Genomic DNA, 15,925 nt, shown 5'->3' with positions numbered 1-15,925 from the left:
ATTGCTGTTTATGATCACAATCATATTTATTATCATTATCATAATAATATCTGTATTTATAAATGGTTTGCTAAGGAGGAATGGTGCTCTGTAAATGTATGAATTAGTAAGGCAGTTAAAATGGAAATGGACTACTTTTTAAAAAAATGAGCAACTGACCTGCCATTTAAAGAAAAGCGAGTAGCTTCTATCTTAAAAAGTCTTTTGCAGAGTTGGCAAAAGTACAGACATTCTGTACTATGCAAATACTACTGTTAAAAACTACTCAAGTAAAAGTTGAAGTACTGATTTCTTACACGTCTTCAACAACACTAATTAGCCTGCAGTTTGTAGCTATCCACTTCACTGGGCTTCTCCTTCAAGCTGCATCCACTGTTTGTTTGGGTGGGTGATTTGGGCATCAATAGCATGTAATTTCAAGCCTGCGCTAATCAACATCTCTTCCCTCCTGTGACCCATGACTTTTTATATTCAGAGCAAGTGAATATATTTTAGTTTCGATATTAATGATTTTAAAAATTGCAGTAGAGAGAGTAGGGGCAGGGTTAAGGGGATGGTGACACTCATGCAAATTAAATAAATACTGCAGTTATCAGCAGCTAGCATGCTGCAAAAAGGTAGCTCTTCAGCTAAAGAAAATATCTTCTGTGTTTGCAGGTGAAGTTCATGAAAAGCATTCCAGGCACAGCATTGGTAGAGATGGGTGATGAGTATGCTGTGGACCGAGCTGTGACTCACCTAAATGGTATCAAAGTATTTGGCAAGAAATTCAACGTCTGGTAAGCACTAAATATGCATGCTTCAGACTTGAAGACACTTGGGGTCTGGGAGTCTGATGTAGTCTATCCGGTCGTTAAGTGATGACGTGACGAATCCTACTTCCGGGCCTAAAGTAGTCTGCGTTTAATATGGCTTTTGTGTTGTTAACATGTTTAATGTTTTGTATTTTCTTCTATTTAATCTCAAAAAGCTCCTAAAACAGTCAGTGATCACTGTTGACCTCCCTCGTCTTTTATTACCGCTAATCATTTATTTAAGCTCAGTTTTTAAAACCTTAGGATGTAACTACAGCCCAGCCCATGCAGCAGTATATGAATGACTAACCTCGTATTGTGGATGGATTATCTCAGTTGTTCTCCTGGCTGAAGTTTGGTCCTTTTACAGCATCCTGCCATGCGATTACATTTGTTCCTGACCACCGAGAACACTCACGTTAACTTTTATCGAGTGGGAAAAAAGTTAGCTTGTTTATATTATGCTAACATAGCTGTGTCGCTAGCGGTCACGTAGCACATCGTTATATACCAGCTAGTGTATCTTCTTCATTTATGTTGGAAGTGATAACAGAGCTGTACGTTTTAATTTGTTTCCAAAACCCAGTAGTCAGGACCAGTGTTGGTCAAGTTACTTGAAAAAAGTAATCAGTAACTAATTACTGATTACTTCCCCAAAAAAGTAATCCCGTTACTTTACTGATTACTTATTTTCAAAAGTAATTAATTACTTAGTTTTAATTACTTAGTTACTTAGTTACTTTTTAAAAACACGATTTACAACCTGAATAGGTGATAAAGTGATAGATCTTTCAGCCCAATTCTACTTTTTCTACATAATCCATCATACAAAATGTAATCAAATGGAAAAGTCCCTTTTTAAACTTGTTTTATTAGTTTTAATCTTTTAACTTCATGCATCAAGCAAAATTTTTTTGTGTTTACACTCACTCTTTCAAATAGATGCAAGTAAAACACAGCAGAAAATAAATAAAGTCAAAGACTAGCGGTCCTGTTGCTCTATTTTCACCTGTAAAGCAGGAGTAGGGTAGGCGGAGGTTTGCCCTGGTGCAGGTGTGCCGCAGCGGTCAGTTGAAGAATCCGCAAGTTTCTCTGTGAATTTCCCATTACGTCGTAGCGCACTCGATGCTCCTTTGGAAGTTTAGGGGGTTTTTTTCGCTGTAAAAAGAAGTTTTCTTCCCACGCACAACGGACACTAATGTTTTTGTCACTTTTTACAGAATCAAACTTAAAGTAAGGTCAGTACTTCCACGCTTTAAACGCTGCATGCTCATACTCTCTCTGCACTCGATATTGTTGATCTGCACACAGCTGTTGTCACGAACAACGCACTCGCTTACGTCACTGTCATGAGACGTTCTCGCAAAAAATCACGGTTTTAGTAACGCAGTAACGCAGCGTTCCTACGGGAAAGTAACGGTAATCTAATTACCGTTTTTGCAATAGTAATCCCTTACTTTACTCGTTACTTGAAAAAAGTAATCGGATTACAATAACGCGTTACTTGTTACTTGCCCATCTCTGGTCAGGATATGCTATATTGTATTTAGATGGAAGTTAGCGAGCTAACTTCCTGCTAACTTCTAACTCCGTTAAATGTCATAAATTCCGTTTTCATGGACGCCTGGATGTTAAACTCAATTGTTACACCTGGTAGAGCAGAACGCTGATCATTTTATTAAAGATGAAAGACTTTAGACAGTTTTTCAACTCTCAGTAATGCCATAGTGATCGTTTGATATATGGACCTGCAGCGGAGTTTAGGCCCAGACACGGCTAGTGACGTCAGACTGAAGGACCGGATAACAAAATATCTTAACTGCTAGCTAAGAGTACATGACGCTGACATTGGCTCTAGTGATATTCATGTCATGATCATAGGTCAAAACTGAGAAGAGACGTGCATGTTTAAATAAAGGAAAGGAACACGTTTTTTTAAGACCTGATATCCAAGAACTTTCCAAGGACTGAAAATTCCTACAAGCTGTCACTTGTATTTTACATAAATAACAGCAGTTAGCCTCTATTTTTTTTTATAAAATATGTTGGGCTGTTCCAGCCTTTGCAAATTTGTAGAAATATTGCATTATTGTATTTTTTCATTACTTCAGTCAGTGACTATCTGCCCAGAACTTAAAGGATCTATTTTATCTGTTACCTGAAACAAGCCACTTGAGTTCACTTTTTTAATGTTAAGCCAACTCTCTTCAGATTGGTAAGGTATCCCCCCTCCATGAAATCATACTGTACAGAAAGTAGAAAAAGCCTTAACAAGCAGACTGACGCAAAGGATTTTGGCTCACACTGATAACATGTCCTTACAATACTTTGTCTATCACACATCTCTTTATCTGACCCTGCTCAGTGTGTCCAAGCAACAAGCTGTGATTCCCAGTCAGGTCTTTGAGCTGGGTGACGGCACCTGCAGCTACCAGGACTTTAGTCTAACAAGGAACAACCGCTTCAGCAGTGCACAGAGCAACAGGAACATCATCCAGCCACCCGCCACTGTGCTGCACTTCTACAATGCCCCACCAAACCTCAATCAACACCAGTTGCAAAAGGCAAGGCCACACCTGCATGAGACTTATTATTTCAATGGAGAAATGCTCGACTTAATGTCTACTCCAAGTGAGCTTTCTAAGTAGACAAGTATGCGCTCCACTGTGGCACGCCTTGAACTTTGAAAGGATCATTCAAAGATAATGAGTGGTATGTTGGTTGTTTGTTTGGAAGCATCTTTATTCACACATAGAAAGAAATGGGCTCAAGTTATTTTCTTTCTGCTCAGTGTACGTAACAGAATAGACAACAAATAATTACTATGGAATAAATAGATGGAATAGACTTGTTACTTTGTAAGTCCTCATCTTGACTATATATAGATGTATAAAATAAAATAAAATAAACAGTAAATTAAACTTTCTAAATGTTTTGATTTTACACACGATACATCTTGACATTTTAAACCTAGTATACCATCATTATAACCTTGTTCAGGGAGATTTAATCTTCAAGTTACTCAGTTTTGCCTGTGGTCTTAAGATCACTACTGTAAACGTATTTTCAGCAGTGACAACCAACATTGACAACCAACACTTTTTGTCAAGTTTTAGTTTGGTTTTATATTAACAAAAGAAAATGCAGGAATTGCTTTTAAAAATGCTTTTCTATCTTTCTTGCCAACAGCTCTGTACTGAATACAACATTTCAGCATTCTCTAAGTTCAAGGTTTTTGACGCCAAACGTAAGTTTAACCAATTAAGCAGCGATAATAACTCCTCAGGTCCAGGCATCAGGAGATATCATTCACTGTGTACACGTGTGGTTTTTGTTGTTATAAACATTTCCGTCTTTCCCCCATCTTCCTCTAAGCAGCCAGCTCAAAGACTCTGTCTGGTCTGTTGGAGTTTGACAGTAAAACTGAAGCTGTGGAGGCTCTGACAGTCCTCAACCACCACCAGATCCGAATACCCAGTAAGTATTCAAATGATTCTCAGCCTGTATCAGAACTGCTGACAGCAGCAGCTTCTCTGAGGGCCTCAGTCACAAGTCGAGAGAATATTTTCCCACTTTTGAAGTGTTTGCTGAAGGTTGCTGGCAGTCCCTGTGAAACCAGTCGCTAAAGACATGTTCTGATATTGCTTCAGAAAGTGTGAAAGAGGGTCCAAGACACGCAGAGGATGACTGAGTCAGACTTAAAGCAGAATGTTTATTGGCTGGTACCAATAATCAAAAAGAAACATAAATTCAAAAGGGTAAACTGAAAACTAGGAAAAACACACTGTCAGTGAGGACAAGGGGAAAGAGGATGGCAATACACAGCTTATTATAGTAAAATATATAATATAATAATATATATATATAATATAAAATAAAGTCATGCAGTAAGGATTACTGAAATAGGATAATTACAACAATCAGAATTAATTATTTTGTCTTCAAGTTAGAAAAAATAGATAAGACTAATTAAGACTAGTTACCTAGAATGAAGGATGAAGTTAACAGACAAGATGAATGGGTTTCAAGGTCCTGATCGGTCTAACATAAGGTATAATGTTTTGTTCAGTTCCCCTTTCTTTCAGCATGGTCAGTGCAGAGTGCAGCCTCTCATATGAGATTATCTATTAGATAACACTATTAGATGAGGCTTTACATAGGTTGGGTAAAAAAAATAAGTAAAGAAAATAGAACGCCATCAAACAGATAAGCATTATTCAAACTTCAGGACAATACAAACGTCTCATATGTTTGTGATGTTAAACTGAATGTCAGGAATGGTCTTTCACAATAAGTCAATATCTTTTCTCCAACCTGCAGATAGCTCCAGCCCTTTCACCCTGAAGCTCTGCTTCTCCACCTCCTCCCATCTGTGACCCAGAAACAAGATGACCTGGACAAACTGGAAAAGAGTTCATTTGTTCCTTGAAACAATTCTACTTTTTCAGTGGATGATTGCTGTGTGGTCAATGTAGAAAAAAAAGATTTTAGCAATAAACTAAACAAGTGACACCCTTGAAAATTAGATAAATGAGCCAGACTTTTCTTTGTTAACATTTGTTAATATTTCATCTCATAGTTTCAGTGTAATTTGTTTGAATGTAAAGTGTTTGAATTAGTTAAATTCCTTACAGGGACTTAAAATGGAGTACACTGGGAAAAATCTAATGGGAAGCAATTAGGAACATTTGTGCTTAGTTCTGTGTTCAGTCCAAAGACAAATGATGATAACAACCTTATTTTATTTGTGTAATTAAAGAGAAAATATAGAGAGCTTATATCATTATTAAAGCCCACCTGCATAAAACTTTTGCCTCAACTTAAAAATATGAAAAAAGCCTTTTAATAAACTTATATTAACCCTCATAATGTCCCCCCGATTTCCATACAACTGGGGTGATCAGGGGTCAAAACTGTCCCCGCTTCATTTGACTGTTTTTTAAAGTATAAAGTATAAATTGTCAATCAATTCAGTGTTACATCTTAGTTTTACTTAAGACCAACACATTAACACAAAATTTACCCAACATTTTACATTTTAGGGCCACCACACCTTGTTTACAAAAAATACACCCTGTTTTTTAAGCGAAAATAAAACAAGAAAATTAAATATTTAATTGTTTAGATAATTTTGACTATCTGACTAACTACAGAGTGCTATATGTTGAACTTTAGTGAGAATTTTTTTTTTGAACCATTTAAATTTTTTAAATGGCAGCACATAATCACACCTGTGGTCCTCAGGGGTCAAAAATGTCCCCACTTCATTTGACTGTTTTTTAAAGTATAAAGTATAAATTGTCAATCAATTCAGTGTTACATCTTAGTTTTACTTAAGACCAACACATTAACACAAAATTTACCCAACATTTTACATTTTAGGGCCACCACACCTTGTTTACATAAAGTACACTGTGTTTTCGAGTGTAAATAAAACAAGAAAATAAAATATTTAATTGTTTAGATAATTTTGACTATTTGTCTAACTAAAGAGTGCTGTATGTTGAACTTTAGTGAGAAAGTTTTTTTTCAAGCGTTTATAAATTTTAAATGGCAGCACATAATAACACCTGTGGTCCTCAGGGGTCAAAAATGTCCCCACTTCATTTGAGTGTTTTTTAAAATATAAAGTATAAATTGTCAATCAATTCAGTGTTACACCTTAGTTTTATTTAAGACCAACACATTAACACAAAATTTACCCAACATTTTACATTTTAGGGCCACCAGATCTTGTTTACATAAAGTACACTGTGTTTTTGAGCAAAAACAAATTGAGAAAATAAAATATTTAAATGTTCAGATAATTTTGACTATCTGAATAACTACAGAGTGCTGTATGTTGAACTTTAGTGAGAAAGTTTTTTTTGAACCATTTATAAATTTTATATGGCAGCACATAATCACACCTGTGGTCCTCAGGGGTCAAAAATGTCCCCATCTGGTTTGATTGATACTTAATTAATATGAAGTCGATTTTTTCCCCCACTTTTAATTAAAACTTAATTCAAACATTTTTAAACATTTTTTTTATTCCATTTCAAATTTAAGTCTGATAAAAACCTCATAAAAATGATTTTTTTTCTTTGTTTTTGGGTAAAAAATAAATTAAATCATCAGTTATCGTGATTATCGTTTCACAACCAGAGTCGGTCGCTTTAACAGATGATCACAGACGGGTTTATGTCAAAGTTAATTTAGAAAGCTGTTTTTAAACTACTTAAAGTTTTTTACTGGCAGCAAATAATCACATCTGTTGTCCTCTGGGCTCAAAAATGACCCCGTTTGCTTTGACTGTTTATAAAGCAAGAAGTATAAAATATCATCCATCTCTGTGTTTCAAGGTTTTATTCAACTTTATTCCAACTCATTACCTGACAGTTTTCTATATTTTGGCATGATAGGACACCAGGGCATGAGTCTGAGTGAACACATGAGAGCCTGAAGCAAGAACAAAGGCGTGTCCATGTTTTACCCAAGTGCAGGAGGAAGCTCAGGTTCATTCCTCTGTACTGGTCCCATCAGGAGGAAGCTCAGGTTTATTCCTCTGCACTGGTCCCATCATGGACAGCTTTCTTTCTGCACTTGCAGGCCAAGGGTCATATACAGTAAACAAGTTGTTACAGGTGATTGTTTTCTTTTGGAAACCTTCTGCAATGTTAGGGACAACTGGCGTGTCCTGACTGCAGGAGACGGTTTGCCATCGTACACTAGCATGTTCCATGTACAGCTGGACCTGCATCACATGCTGCCCATGTTTTTATCTCATCCCTGGTTTACTTGGATGTTCTGTTGGACAGAGTCCTCTGAAGGGGACTTGGTGCTCATACAGTCAGATCAGTACCAGGGTCTGACATCACAGCAGGAGACAGGCCCACTTGCTCCATACACCTCAAATGGGAGCACGTTTGTGTCATGAACGATGATCATCTATTGTGTCTTTATCAAGAAATGATATCCTTTTTGTGCTTCTATGATTAATCTTGTGTCACCTTTAAAACTACTCTACCAGACTCAGGATGTCATAAACTGGCCGTAGCGACTCTACTGGATGCTCGGCAGTAAGAATCAACACACACACATATGCCTACAGCTGCATTCGGTCCATTTTTCTTCCTCTCTCGTTGTCCCTCCTTGTTCGTCATTGAGTTGGCTGTAGAGCAGGTCATCTGCTGATTGGATGGTTGTTGGTTCAATCTCTGTGTGCTCTAGTCTGGAGTTCTTACCAAGGTGTCCTTGGGCAAGTTACTGAACCCCAACTTGGTCTCTGATGCATCCATTGGCATGTAAACGTTCAAAGGCAGAATACAAGCAGAATACACTGTGTGTAATGCTTTCAGTACTCGAGTAGAAAAGTAACTGAAGGAGTATGGGACCTGGCACATGTGCTTGGACTGTGGTAGATCGTCTTTCTCTGAGGCACATGAGAGAGTCATGCATCGTCTGACACTGGGAAGGATAGAAGACCAGATCAATGTTTCCTCACATTACTGTAAATACTCCTCTGTCTCAGCTGACTCCTCTTTCCTGCTTGATTCTTTGTCTTCATCATAATTAAAATAGAAGATGTGCAGTCCTCTGACACATCTTCTATTTCAGTTTCACATCCTGAAAATTCAAGAAACTTCAAGAAGCCCAGTCACTTTCTTTCCAAGCTCCTCAGACTACCAAGCCCTGGAGGCCTGAGAACCTACTTGAACATAGTTCAGATTCTTCATCACTTTCCTTCACTTCATAGCCTTCTTCCACTTCTGCAGGTGGGTGATGTGCTTTTTCAGAGAAAGGTTAACATGTGCTCTAAATATTAGCTATATTTTCATTATCTTCTAACCCTGGATCTTCCTGAACATTGATTCTCCCTCCTCATTATACTAGAGGACAATATGTGCTTTGTCCTGCTGCTCATTGCTTTGCACAACATGGTAAAAAAATGTATGCTCATCAAAGTATGCAAATCTCTAGTGCAATGGAGGCTTGTGAGCTACTTTCTGTGTATGTATTATTGTAGGGTCGACCTTACAATACGAAGCAGTTTGATGCGACTGTTGTTTTGATTCGGCGCTGTATAAATAAACTTTCATTGAATATAGAGCACCTGCCTCCTCATTGTGCTGCCTGTTGTTGTTGTTGTTTTGGTTGTTATGACCAGTGCTTGACCCCACACATCAGTGATCCAAGATCAAAGATGTTTGAAAGCAGTATGTTGTGAAAATACGGCTCTTTGCAACACTTTGTACTTTGGGGTCATTTTTGACCCCTGAGGACAGCAGCTGTTATAAAATCCAATAAAAACCCCATAAATAAATCAAATTACTTAAAACTTATTCCAATCACGCATAGTATAGTAATGAATAACTTCTGTTATTTTCAGACCATTTAATGAATAAAAAACACATTTTTGATAGCAAAAGATTTCTTTAGAGGACAAAAATGACCCGTGGACATCACAAGGGTTAAATCAAAAATACAGTTTGTTCTAAAACCACTAAACCACTGCTGAACTCATTTGGTAGTTCTTTAAAGCTAAACAGCAACTTCAACTAATAAATTCATGTCTGTTTAATACTGTGAGCGCCCTGATGTTGTATTTACTCTTCCCATCATCAAAATTTAAATAATATTTTGTAAAGAAGGTGCTGGGTGTAACTGCTGTAAAGTACTGTGTGTTATGTTCACTATGAGTAAAACATTAACCCCGGGAACATTTATGCACTTTATGGTTGTTGATGAGTACTGCTCGCACTTCCAGTTGTTGGATTATCTAGCATACCTTCTTTTCCCTGGATAATGTTGTCTAATGCTGTCTTCCAAACTTTTTCAATCAAACCTGAAATACACTGCTTAAACCAAACTAATTAATTTTTGCTGTGATGTATTTGTGTTATGAAAGGATGCTGAACAGCAACAGAATTAATAAAACTATTGATTTCTGTTAACTAACAGAAATAAACCAGCAAGATAGAATCATTAAAAATGCGTTGAACATGAATTTTTATTTTGTTTCTACGTTCCTGCATCGTTTGAAACCAAAGCAGGCAGAAGATTTAAAGATTGATGGACTAAGTTTTTAAAAAACCCAACCCACAATGTAAATACGTACATAATTTTGCTACATGTCTGGATCAGGCTAACTTCACCACTTCGCCAAATGTCTTATTTTTTTGTACATGTTAAAAAATAATATAACAGCAATGAAGAACACAATCAAAACAAAACATAGTGAAAACAAGATAATCATAATAAATAACATGTTGAAAAAGGACTAGGAAGAAGCATAAGCTTATTTAATCCCTCTAATATTTCTACTAATAATCAATCCCTTTTTCTCCTTGTTTATGCCCTATCCTTTCATAAATCCTTCCAATTTGTTACATGGTTTTATAATCCCAATGTACTGTTATGCATTAAGAGTTATGCATATTTACAAATATTTAATACATACATGCTCATATATACATATATGTATACACACATATGTTTACAGACACACACACACACACACACACACACACACACACGAATAGTGGGTGACAGCACCAGGTCCAAGCCTACATACTCCCTGTCCTTTGTGAAAAACATATTTTTGTGCCTCTTTTTAAACAGTCATACTGGGATTTTGCTTCATCTTTTTACCCAGTCTTTTCCACAGGTATACTCCACATACAAGATGCAACAACTTTTTAAAACCGTACAGATAAAGGGATGTTTTACATTTATTTTCCTCCTCAGATTGTATTTTCCCATCCCTTTTAGAATATTGTCTGGAAGTAGGTTGGTTATTGCTTTAAACATAATTTTATAGAGCTGTTTTAAATCTTGTTATACTATGTATAATGACAATAAAGGCTTTCAATTCAACTTGTGCAGTGTGAAAATGAACTAGATAAGTGAATTTTAGTATTTTGGATTTGTTTTTTACACTTATTTATGACAGGAGTTATTTCTTATTCTTCCCATGCTGTAAGGAACATTGAGTTAGGATTCCTATCAATCAGGCTTTAGATAGAGTCAACAGAGGCTCTGTAATTCTTTATGCCAGATTTGGTCCAACATTTACAAAATAACTGTTGAAGCTCTTGACTACATCAGCAGCATTGTCCTCTATGATGCCATTATCAATAAAATACTGAGGATAACTTTGTTGTGCTTGTTTAATAATAATATTCAATATACCCCATGTTCCCTTAATATTGTGTTTGCTATTGTCCAGTATTTTCCTTTAATTCTTCTTTGTAATATTGGTCAATTTATTTTTCTATTTTTTAAATATTTTTTCTTTCTTTTTCTATTCTTTTGTCTTTTTGTTCTTTTTTTTTAAAATCTGTATACAGTGTGCTTTATTTTTTTACACGCATTTTGTAAACCCTTAGTGGTTGAACTGAATATTTTTGCTTTCTGCTGTATCATATTGTTGAACATGCTGTTGGAAGCTGCTACGCAAGTAACCCCAGTGGAAGGGGTTACACGAATAGGATGAGGGCCTGATGGAATCTTTGAAACATCCAGATTGAAGGCGCAACAACTAGTAGCTCAGTGTTTCAACATTCGGAAGAAGGAACTGCTCTCACGGCTAGAGATTGATGGGGTACAACACAAATGCTACAGCAACGAGCAGCCAGAACTACAGGTCAGGGGGGAAATTTTATCACGCCCACCAGAGATTGGGTACCAAGTCCCAAGTGCCATAGAACAATGATCGTACCAAGGTCTCAGTGGGGAACAATATGAGAACAGCACCACTAAGGTTGGACTGGAACAGGACTGGAAGCATATGGGAGAAGGACGCAACCCCCTAACTGGTTGAGAAGGACGCAACCCAGGATGCTCAGTGGCTAGTGGATCTAAGTGCAGACCACAACAACCTCCCTGAACAGGCTCCAGTAACCATCACAGTGGGAGATATTCTCCAGTATGAAGAGTTGGAAATCACCAGGCCAAAACATGTTTCGTGCCTACTGGCTGAAGAAGCTGGCTGTACTCCACGAGCAGCCAGAATAGAAGCAGTCCCATCCACCCAATAACCTGCTGGAACATGGAAGCTCCTGTCAGGCATCATATCACCTAGGATGAGCATGCACATGGCTCAATACATGAGCGGGGTTACAAAAAAAAAATGGCAAGAATACCAGCCAAGACTGTGCACTGCTGGATGGATTACAAGAAGACCTACAGTATGAATGCCTAGAACTGTGCAAGATCAACAGGACCCTAAGAGCCTTCATCAGAAGCGACACTAGTGTTGTGGCGTACAACACTAGAGGCCAACTTCAAGCCCATAGCACAAGTCACCATCAAGTGTGGGATCTACCAAGCAGATGCTCTGTCCCCACTGCTGTTCTGCATAGGAACCCCCTCAGTGAGATCATTGGTAAGACTGGCTACTGATACCAACTACGGAATGGAACAATGATCAGTCACCTCCTTTACATGAATGGCATCAAGCTGTATGCCAAGAGTGAACAAGACATCGGTTCACTGATCCACAGCACCAGGATATACAGCAACGATCATCAGAATGCGGTTCGGACTGGAGAAATGACAATGGATGATAACAAAGACAGGGAATGTAGTCAGAACCAAGAGGAGCACACTCCCAGAAGGCAACATTGCAGACATTGAGGACAGCTACCAGTACCTAGGGATCCCACAGGCAAATGGAAACCATGAAGAGGCCGCCAGGAAAGCTGCAACCACCAAGGACCTGCAGAGGGTCAGGCAAGTCCTGAGGAGTCAGCTGAACGGTAAGAACAAGATCCGGGCTATCAGCCCCTATGCCCTGCCTGTGATCACGTACCCTGCTGGAATAATAAGCTGGCCAAAGGAGAAGATCGAAGCCACTGAAATCTAAGACGAGGAAGCTCCTTACCATGTATGGAGGATTTCACCCCAAGTCCAGCACCCTGAGATAATATGCTAAGTGGAAGGAAGGAGGCCGGAGAGTAGTGAGTGTCAGTACCACAGTTCAGGAGGAGACAACAAACATCCACGAATACATCAGGAAAATGGCCCCAACGGACCGACCGCATCCTCAGTGAATACCTTGGGCAGCAGGAGGAGGAGCAAGAGATTGAAGAGGAGGAGCCATCATGGAAGGATAGGCCCCTGCACGGTATGTACCACTGGCAGATAGAGGAAGTGGCTGACATCCAGAAGTCCTACCAGTGGCTGGATAAAGCTGGACTAAAAGACAGCACAGAGGTACTAATCATGGCAGCACAGGAACAAGCTCTGAGCGCAAGATCCATAAAAATGGCGAAAACAAGAAACAGTGGTGAACCTTTGCAGGAGTGGCCTGCCAACCAAACTTACCCCAAGAGTGCAGTGACATCTAATCCAAGAGGTCACAACAGACCCCAGAACAACATCCAAAGAACTGCAGGCCTTACTTGCTTACTTAAGGTCAGTGTTCATAATAATAATAATAATAATATTGGATTGCATTTATATAGCACTTTTCGGGACCCTCAAAGCGCTTTACAATTCCACTATTCATTCACTCTCACATTCACACACTGGTGGAGGCAGCTACAGGTGTAGCCACAGCTGCCCTGGGGCAGACTGACAGAAGCGAGGCTGCCATATCGCGCCATCGGCCCCTCTGGCCATCACCAGTAGGCGGTAGGTGAAGTGTCTTGCCCAAGGACACAATAAGACGAGATTGGACAAACGTGACCTGCATGGCAGTGTAAAACGTGTAAAAAGCAGTGTAAAAAGTGTTTACATAAAGCTCATCTCTGTTTTGCCAGAAAGCATTTTGATGATCCTGAAGACTTTTGGGAAAATACTCTGCGGACTGACGAGACAAAACTTGACGTTTTTCGAAGTCATGTGCCCAGCTACATCTGTCACAAAAGTAACACAGCATTTTAGAAAAGGAATATCATACCAATAGTAAATAATATGGTGATAGTAGTGATCTGCTGTCTACCAAAACATCCTTAAGAAGAATGTCCGGCCATCTGTTCGTGACCTCAACCTGAAGCACACTTGGGCTCTGCAGCAGGACAATGATCCAAAACGCACCAGCAAGTCCAAAAGTAAATGCTTTAAGAAAAACAAAATGAAGACTTTGGAGCTGCAAAGTCAAAGTCCTGACCTGAATCCAATTAAGATGGTGCGGCATGACCTTAAGAAGGTGGTTCATGCTTGAAAGCCCTCCAATGTGGCTGAGTTGATACAATTCTGCAAAGATGAGTGAGAAAAAATTCCTCCACATGCTGTAAAAGAGTCATTGCCAGTTATCACAAATGTTTGATTGCAGTTGTTGCTGGCCCAACCAGTTAGGTTTACGGGGCAATCGCAACTTTCTTTAGAAACTGCATCATGCGTTTACTTGTGTTATCTTTGTGTTATCTGAAACATTTTAGGGTGACAACCATAAAAAAGGAAAACAAGAAAGGGGCAAACACTTTGTGTTACCACTGTAAGTTTGAGTTTTAACAATTAATAAAGCAAGAGCCTGTGTTTGCAATGCTATGATTGATGCTACAGCGACTTAATTGTTAAATGTTGTCATTTTTATGCTTACCATCTCTACATTGTTTTAACTCTGTGATGAAAGGAATCCTTTTATCCCCCTCCCCAGCCTCTCGAGGTTCTGGGGGGGATGTAGTGTTTTATTGCAGATGCATCCTATCTGGAAGATCTGTTTCTTGTGATGTATATATATACACACACACACACACACACACACACACACACACACACACACACACACACACACACACATATACATACAGTGCCTTGTCTTTGTAACCAAGGGGGGTTAGGAGGGGAGGTGCGTGTAAACTATTGTGTATTGTGTGAACTGTTTTCCCAATATAAAGCAGCAAGCCTTTTATTCTGGTCATTATATGGTAGACACCAACGAGGCCTCCCTTGCAAGTAAATCGATCGATTGCTGACTGTCTTGTTTTCTTCATGATGAATAAGTCTCTAAACCAGCGGGGCTTGTGGAATCACAGACCCAACACATAGGGTAAGGGCTTTGTTGATGTGTGTGTGTGTTCTTGGTTTGTGTCGACTTTCGTTGTTTGTGTTGGCTCCATATCCTTAGTCTCAAGTCATTAAAGGCAGAGCTCATGTTTATACAAGAAAAACGCGTTAAAGCCACGGAGCACAGGAAACATAGGGCTAATTGAATTTCTCGTGTCTATGAGTCACCCTTTACATCCAAAGCTAGACATGCAGCTATTCTCCTTCATAAGTCGGTACCTTTTCACTCTCAGTTTGTCATAAATGTCATTGAGATTAGGACCCATATGCAGACTCACAGGAAGGCAGAGTTTATAAAAGAGCGAGCAGTTTATCAGCCTGATTACTGGAATTCCAGAATGGCAAAAAAACACATTTAAAGAGCAAACTGAAAACAGTGACTATTGGAACAAAACACTAGCAACTACACTGAGAACCGAAACCTTTTAGGTTACTTGTGTAACCCCAGTTCTCAGAGCACTTGAGGACGTCCATGGTGAAGACCAGCTCGATCGAACCCTAGGGGTTCGGTGAGTCGGTCTCAGGGGTTCGGCAGAGCCTCCACCGCGGAGGTCGCAGAGGTCCAGCCACACCTGAATTATCGTGTAAATTTGTGATGACACGCCCCCTTCTGGCCATCACTGGCTGCAGATGATCATGCTACACTGCTTGGCCAATCAGGGCTGCGGGGAATGTAGCGCGCGCAGTAGTCAACATGTGAATGTCGTGGTAGTACTTCGTGCGATTTTTTTTTTTAACATTTTAATCCATACTAACTATGTCGGGCAAAAGAAGAAAGTGGTCGGATGAATATGTACAATATGGATTCACATGTATCCCGGAACGTGATGGGAGTGAGCGTCCTATCTGCATGATTTGCAACGCCAAGTTGAGCAACTCTAGTCTCGCACCGGCAAAACTAAAGGAATACTTCTTGAAGCTGCATGGAGATGGGGAATACAAGAACACAACACTTGCTGAATTCAAGTTGAAGAGATCCAGATTCGATGAAAGGCCCACTCTGCCTGCTCTTGGATTTGTACCCGTTAACAAACCGATCCTCACAGCATCGTACGAAGTTGCTTACCTGATTGCAAAGCAGGGCAAGCCACACACCATTGGTGAAACACTCGTGAAACCAGCCGCGTTAAAGATGG

General features: G+C 39.2%; 1 protein-coding gene across 3 annotated transcripts in view; it reads left to right on the top strand.

The window, feature by feature from the left end:
* The window catches only part of LOC146517611 (heterogeneous nuclear ribonucleoprotein L-like), a 34,807-nt gene extending 19,285 nt beyond the window's left edge, over positions 1-15,522 (top strand). For all 3 annotated transcript variants that reach the window (XM_085164024.1, XM_085164025.1, XM_085164026.1), the window contains 5 exons: positions 658-779; positions 3,160-3,358; positions 3,984-4,041; positions 4,173-4,271; positions 5,115-15,522. In XM_085164024.1, coding sequence (XP_085020150.1) covers positions 658-779; positions 3,160-3,358; positions 3,984-4,041; positions 4,173-4,271; positions 5,115-5,170 — 534 coding nt within the window. In that variant the 3' untranslated portion in view covers positions 5,171-15,522. The remainder of the gene's footprint in view (positions 1-657; positions 780-3,159; positions 3,359-3,983; positions 4,042-4,172; positions 4,272-5,114) is intronic.
* The last annotated feature ends 403 nt before the right edge of the window (positions 15,523-15,925 follow it).

The sequence above is a fragment of the Neolamprologus multifasciatus genome, chromosome 6 (assembly GCF_963576455.1).
Source record: "Neolamprologus multifasciatus chromosome 6, fNeoMul1.2, whole genome shotgun sequence".
Taxonomy (NCBI): Eukaryota; Metazoa; Chordata; class Actinopteri; order Cichliformes; family Cichlidae; genus Neolamprologus; species Neolamprologus multifasciatus.
The sequence above is the reverse complement of the archived record's forward strand: the minus strand, read 5'-3'. Positions and strand labels throughout refer to the sequence as shown.